The sequence below is a fragment of the Andrographis paniculata genome, unplaced genomic scaffold (assembly GCF_009805555.1).
Source record: "Andrographis paniculata isolate CXL003 unplaced genomic scaffold, ASM980555v1 Contig62END, whole genome shotgun sequence".
NCBI lineage: Eukaryota > Viridiplantae > Streptophyta > Magnoliopsida > Lamiales > Acanthaceae > Andrographis > Andrographis paniculata.
In genome coordinates this window covers 2152367-2159737 of record NW_026137598.1, presented here as the reverse complement: position 1 = coordinate 2159737, position 7371 = coordinate 2152367, and the positions used below count along the sequence as shown (strand labels likewise).

Genomic DNA, 7371 nt, shown 5'->3' with positions numbered 1-7371 from the left:
TTAATTACACAAATGTTAATTTTTGTACAATAAATATCAACTATTAATGCAAAAATTTGCTTAAAATGAAAGATATCATACAAATATTACGTGCATAAATAGAGCCATAATAAATTTGGCAACAAAATAATTTAATCTTGTCAATAAATGAAGTATATAAATTAATATCTTCCGAAAAAAGGAAATGATATAAAGATCTTGACGAGAAATGAGGTGTACAATCAAATCCGTCAAGAATAAAAAAACGACATGGAAAAGAAAAGATTATAAAACACTACTAGAAAAAAGGTTAATAATTGCATAAATTTATCGCAAATTTTAATATGTGACAATTAAAAGTCACGGAAAATAATTTCATGACAAATTTATGTCACAACTTTTTGCTTTAACTATTCCGTAAGTAATATTTGCAGAAAAAGCTACAAACAACTTTCCGTGACTATATAAAGTAACGGCTTATGTAACGAAAATATCCAAGATATTTCTATTCCGTGTCTTTTGACTATTCGTCACAAAAAATTGTCACGAAATTTTTTCTTGACTATTTTAAGTTGCGGCAAAAATAACCAAAATATTTCCAACATTTTAAATATTACAGATATTGTCATGGTATAATTTTCGTGACTTTTTAAAATCAAATGTCACAACATAAGTAACGAAAACAACTATAAATTTTTCTTATTATTGTTCGTAGCTATTCAAAGTAATAACAAAATAATAAAATCATCTTCAATATCTTTATTCAATATCGTTCATAGCTATTCAATTTTTTGTTAAAAATTCATAATGATATATTATATAAATATGTATATATTTTTAAAAGACAAATTTATAATCAATAATATTTATATAGTTAAAATATAATAACAAACAAAAAGTAATACTTTATAGTAAGTTAGCATGACAGATGTGTAAGTCTTTAATAACTATAAGGTCACTAGTTCGAAACCCTTCGACTTGCAGTGGTACGAAGTAATTCCGAAAAAAATAATCGTGTGTGGTTGCATTGAACAAAAATTATAATATAATTATATATATTTTTTTTCAAAAATATAAAATCACGGAATTGTTACAACTTTCATTAATATAAAGTCACAGAGGTGTAATGGTATTATTTTGTAACTTGTTGTCACTAAAATGTCACTATTATAAAATATTCACGAAATTTTGTTGCAGCTTCTGTTGCTATATAAAGTTACGGACATGTCATGGTATTATTCTATAACTTATTGTCACAAAAATGTCACAACTTAAAAAAAGTCACCAGCAAAATTCCACGGAAATGGTTCCGTATATTTTTCCGTGACTTTTTAGTAAAAAGTCACCAATTTGTATTAAAACCGTGACTTTTTTTACTGTAACTATAGCCTAATTTTCTAGTAGTGAAAATCTTCTTGTTGGCCAATCAGGACGCTCCACGTGGCATCATACAAAAAGAAAGCCGAGGTCACCCTTCCCCTATAAATAGGAGTCATGGTCAGTTCATTTGAGATACCGAAGTTGCATCGAGGATTCAAGCAAAGGGGTAAGTCTCTCGACTCTCTCTGAATTGTTCTCCGTGTCCTTCGAAGCGTTCTTCGTCGAAAGTCACTGATTTGGACAAATGATCCAATATTGGTTGATGAATCGATGAAGTTAACGTTCTTCGTCGTATGTCCGAGTCGGAGGAAGGATCAAAGCTCCCAAAGCCATTGAGGAATTTGTCAAAGCAAAGGAAGAGCATCCCAAGTTCATCCCAAAGCTTTAAGGTATTCGCCGCGTTCTTCGTCAAAAGCATCAACCAGACCCTCAATCCAAAAATCAAAGGGACACACCGCCAAAAGTGTTATGGAATACCAAATCCACATTCTCAATGATCAAAGTTGTGGATCGTCTAAAGAAGACAACAAATCAAAGTTGAGGATCAAATCGCCCGCACGGAGACCGAAACTCTTCGAAAGACGGAAAAGACAAACCAAATATCAAAGCCGCGGATCGTCCAAAGAAGACATCAAATCTAAAGCTGAGGATCAAATCGCCCACACGGAGACCAAAGTTCTCAAAAGGTGGCAAAGCCAAAGCAAAGATTAAAGCCACGGATCGTCCGAAGAAGATATCAAATCCAAAGCCAACGATCAAATCGCCCACATAGAGACCGAAGCTCTCCAAAAGACGGAAAAGACAAACCAAATATCAAAGCCGCGGATCGTCCAAAAAAGACATCAAATCCAAAATTGATGATCAAATTGCCCATATGGAGACCAAAGCCCCCAAAAGGCGGCAAAGCCAAAGCAAAGATCGAAGCCTCGGATTGTCTAAAGAAGACATCAAATCCAAAGCCAATGATCGAATCGCCTACACGGAGACCAAAGCTCTTCAAAATGCGGCAAAGCCAAATCAAAGATCAAAACCTCGGATCGTCCAAAGAGGGCATCAAATCCAAAGCCAACGATGAAATCGCCTGCATGGAGACCAAAGCCCTCCAATGTCCGGCAAAATCAAACCGAAGACCAAATCTCTTCGAATCAAAGAAACCATCGAAAACCAAGTTGAAAAACAAATCGACCCGGACGGAAAATCAAATGACCCATTTAGAGAATATGACCCACATCAAATTCAAATCAAATATAATTTATAAAAATTTTTGTATTTATTAAAAATAACACAATTTTTTTGTCAACATATATAATAAATTTATTAAAATATTTATATATCGAATTTCAAGTTAACTTGAATTTTTAGCATATCGATTTGAACCCATTTAAAATTTTGTTTGCAAAGTCCAAAAAATCCAAACAAAATTTTAAACAAATCAAAAATTTGAATAGCTAAATATCTTGTAACTAATCAAAGATGTTGTTGTCGTAAAAAAATCGCCACCGATGGCTTAATCGGAAAAGCCTGTCGGAATTGATTTGTTCGAAGGGTTCCCCGGCCTCCTCAAGAAAGGATCCGGGCTATCTCGCGATATCCGAATAATTAACGAAAAAAGAAGGTAAATTGAACAAGAACGAAGCTGAAAATTAAATTGAAATTAATCGAAGAAAACTGTAAAAATTCTGAAAAAATACTGCAGAAATTAAATTGCAAAGAAAATAATTAATGTTGAAGAGGATGATATGCTTTTCACGGCGTCTTCTTTCCCTTTTATTCTCTAAACCTTGTTCGGATAAGGTTTACTCCCTTATTTTTCTCCAACCTCCCCCGAATTCTTCTTACTTTTAAATTATATTTTATCCGTCTCTTATTTGACCAAATATCTCACTGATTTGGACCTTCTTGTGGGCCGTGTTTCTCCGTGGATCGGGCTCCCAATATGGATTGAGCCTTATGGTTGAGTTTTGGAGTGTATAGATGTCTTTGTGAAGGTTTTTTGATATACGGGTTCCTGACTTGGGGGAGAAAAAAATTAATGTGACACATGAGAGAGAATGGAAAGAAATGAGGGGTGGATTCGTCCGCAGTGTATGCTCAATCTCATCTGATTGAAGAATTAATGTAGAAAAGATGTTTGGTTGAAACGTCGCAGTGTTGTGTTTTGTATGTATCTGTAAAAATCTACAAAATTTAATTTGCAAAAAAGAATCACATCACACGACAATCATTCAACAACAAACAGCAATGCAATGCAATGCAATATTGATGCATCTATGTATGTATGTAATCCTCTTTTTTCTAACACACGCACATATAATATCTATAGATAGATTTGTCACCGTTGGATCAGCTCGGAATCATGATCGAACGATCCAGGCCTCTTGCAGCTCTTCATCTTTAACAACCCGTACAGCTTTCTGAACTCCTTGGGCACCGTCTCCTTCCAGGGTGTGCCACCGCCTTCCTCCGGGAGCGGCGGCGGAGCTGGAGATGAGGCCGCGCTGTCGCTCAACCTTGCCGCCGCGACCTTTCCCCCATTCCTATTGTTCGATTGTAAAGCCGAGATTACGGATTTTAAGGCTCGGCTTGGCGAGCTCCGATTTACTAACATCAATTCACTGATCTCCGCCGGACTCATCGTTGCGCCACTCTGAAAGATTTCCTCCACTTGTTGGAACAATTTGTGATCCTTCACGCCTAGATAATTGTTGGCCAAACTCTTGAACGAACTGAAGTCGCAGAGAGGGAAGTATATGTGCATATCGATTCTTCCCGGCCGTAGCAAATCCGAGTCTACTCCGTCTTTGCCGTTCATCGTGAAGATCATAATCCTCTCCTCCAGTGAATTCGATATCCCGTCCATGAAATTCAGCAGACCAGAGGAGGTGATTCGCTCCTTGGATCTCTCCGAAACGAAACGATCCAGATCCTCAACGACGATGAGAGATTTAGTCGTGGTTCGCAACAGAAGAGAGTTCAGATCTGCGTCGTCGAGCACCTGCGACAAATGAAGGTTGTAAACATCGAAGTTGAGCAGATTGGCGGTCGCCGCGACGAAGCTTGATTTCCCCGTCCCTGAATGACCGTAGAGCAGATAGCTGCGTCTCCAAACGCGGCCGATTTTGTTGTAATACTGCTTGGATTTGAGAAACGTCTCCAAATCGGATCGAATTTTGGCTTTCAAATCCACATCCATAACAAGCGTCTCGAAGTTGGCTGGGTGATTGAACGGAACCGGTTTCCACTTTCCATCCTTGCAGCTGTAAATCCTCAACTCTTTCCCGCCCTGGTCGAGATCGTCGGAGACCGCGTGTATGTGCTGAAGGTATGGCTTCAGAATCCTGCGCTTATCCTTTTTCCTAATCCTGAGCACGAAACTCCGCGATACAACATGATTCCAACCATCTCTATGGATTTGATTCACCCACGCGACTCGAGCTCCGAGGAAGACGTCGTGGATGGGCCGGTCGTCGTCGAGGCAGAGAACGATGTCGTTAGGTTTCCTCCCCGAGAAGAGGTTGGTGTGATCGGAGTCTTCCAAGGACGGCAACGAATTGAGGTATAGCGAAACTCGGCGGTAGAACTGGTTCTCCTGCTGAGTTGAGTCGTTGAACTCGGGAACTCGGAAGTGCTGGTGGACGTGAACTCGGTCTCCGACCCACTCCGTCCATTTCCTGACCACGAATATCAGAGCCGTCCGGTGCAGAAACCAGCGAAGCAGGAAGACGAAGCAGGCGGCCGACAGAACGAAGATCAAGCTGCCCACAATCATAGCAAGCCGGAATCAATCTCCTCCTCCTCCTCCCTGCAGGTATCGTATGGTATCGAAATTGAAATTTATTTATTTATTGAAGAAGGAATGGTTGCTGCAGGGAAATTGTTCGGCTAAGTAAATAAAGGTGATGATGATGACGATGATGGTGGGGCTGGAGTGAGGCGCCGTTGGTGGCAAGAAAAGAAAAGGCTGTGGGCCAGACATACATACACACAGACTCCTGAGGACAACTCTGTCCACACGAAATTTATGTACAACGGCGACTGGTACTATCAATACGCATTTTACTTACTGAATTTTATTTTTTATTTTTTATTTTAGAATACTTTGTAAATTAGGTCTGACAAATAAATCACATTGGACGAACCAATCATAATCTCACAATATAAACTATTAGGTCATCCTTTATTCGACGTTTTTTTCTTTTTTTTTTTTTTTTAATTACTAATAAGGAGATAGAGAGTGATTAAAAATGGTGCAGCATTGAACATTGACTTTGGGGCTTCATTTATTGAATTTGGAATCTTGGAATAAATCAGGGGTTTTTATCAGTTCTTAGGTATACTAGGGGAGGGGTGGATTTTCCAACTGATGAATTCTGAACAAATGAAATACTAATTGGGAATAAATCTTGGGTTCATAATTAATTTAATTTAATTTAATTTGTTGGTATTGTTAAGTTTGATGAGAAAAGAGTCTTTTAAGTCTTGGCAACCACTTAATTGTGTTGAATTAGGGATTGGAGGATAAATTGAATGATAAAAGTATATATTGTTAGATAGTGTTGTAGGTGATTGATAATTACGCCTTTCGATGATTACGAGTAGATGAGGGGATGAATTAAAATAGCTGTAAATATTTCTTTTAGTTGGGGGGTACGTTAAGTTTGATGATCAACTCAATTGTATTGTATTGTTGTGCATGTATATGTATATACATATTATTTTAATTCGTATGAGACTACTGACACCTCCCCTTCAAAGTCCTACAATTAGTAGTTTTATGAAAGTGCAAACATATCTTAATTCATCAACTACTCTCCTTAGCTAACACTATCATAATACACTTTAGTTTGATGAATGTATATTTGTTTTTGGATAGATGTATTTTACATTTAGGTATGCGAAAATAAGATTTTGTATTCAATTATTAACTTTTTATTATGGAATAAAGTATATATTGTGTTAATATTGTTTTTTAAAAAATAGTTATAAGAATCATTCCACATAAAATAAATAAATAAATTAATATTTTATGTTGGATAAAGTTCACCACTTAGATTTTGTTGTCCAATTTTATTTACTTTTTACATGTCCCATTTTATTTATTTGCGAAATTATATAGATAATATAAAAATAATATTTTGTATTGAACTATTAATTTTTTTCATTGAATAAAATATATATATTATATACATTGTGTTAACGTATTGAATAAAATAAAATATATATTATATACATATCCCATATATGGTTGTGATTTGTCTTAGGTTCGGCAAGGGGTTTAAAAAAAAACAGAGGTGCAGAAATGTCCCACATAAAAAAATTTATTTATTTTTTAAATGTTGTTGTCCCATCGCTTATTCCTTCACTTGAGTGATGAACCGCGACTATTGGTGTTTCTACTTTTACAACATATGGAGGAGGGAGAGAGAATCCATTAATAGGGCAGGACGCGAGCAACGTAATTAATGGCAACACAAAAGGTCGGGTAATATATAAATGTGTGTGGAATTACTTAACCAAGGTTGACTTAATTTGTGGGTAGGGAGGGGAGGGGAGGGGAGGGAGTTGTTTACCAATTAGGCAGCGTTGGCGTTGGGGTTGGGGTTGGAAGTAAAGTAAAGGGTGGTTTCTATATAGACATCGACCGGGATTTAATTGAAATCTAATATGATATGATATGATATGATATATGAGAAAGGCATGCAGCATGATTTGGAATATTCAAATATGCAACTTGACAGATATATAATGTACGTCATCCTTTTTCTGGTGAGGTGGCAATCATCAAATTAATTAATTAATTAATTAATTAATTAATTGATTGATTATAATATATATATATATATATATATGTGTGTGTGTGTTTGAGGGTCATGGTCCAAATGGGGTAATAGAAGCGGGGAGTGAGAGGCTGGTCATGGTGTGGTGTTAATGAGAGAGACGAGTGGATTCCGTGTGGGGCGGCGATTCCCCAAACAACGGGCAAGCTCCCACCTCCAGCTGCCACCAAGTAAA

The 7371-nt window shown here is 36.8% G+C and overlaps 1 protein-coding gene across 1 annotated transcript; it reads right to left on the bottom strand.

Annotated features, from left to right (window-relative positions):
- Positions 1-3489: 3489 nt before the first annotated feature.
- Positions 3490-5327, bottom strand: LOC127261066 (AAA-ATPase At2g46620). The gene has a single exon (XM_051289228.1). It carries the CDS (start codon positions 5126-5128, stop codon positions 3692-3694), a length of 1437 nt encoding a protein of 478 aa, XP_051145185.1. The 5' UTR covers positions 5129-5327; the 3' UTR covers positions 3490-3691.
- Between the last annotated feature and the right edge of the window lie 2044 nt (positions 5328-7371).

Coding starts and splice junctions, on each gene's coding strand:
- LOC127261066 (XM_051289228.1), bottom strand. CDS start 5,128: ATGATTGTGGGCAGCTTGATCTTCGTTCTGTCGGCCGCCTGCTTCGTC.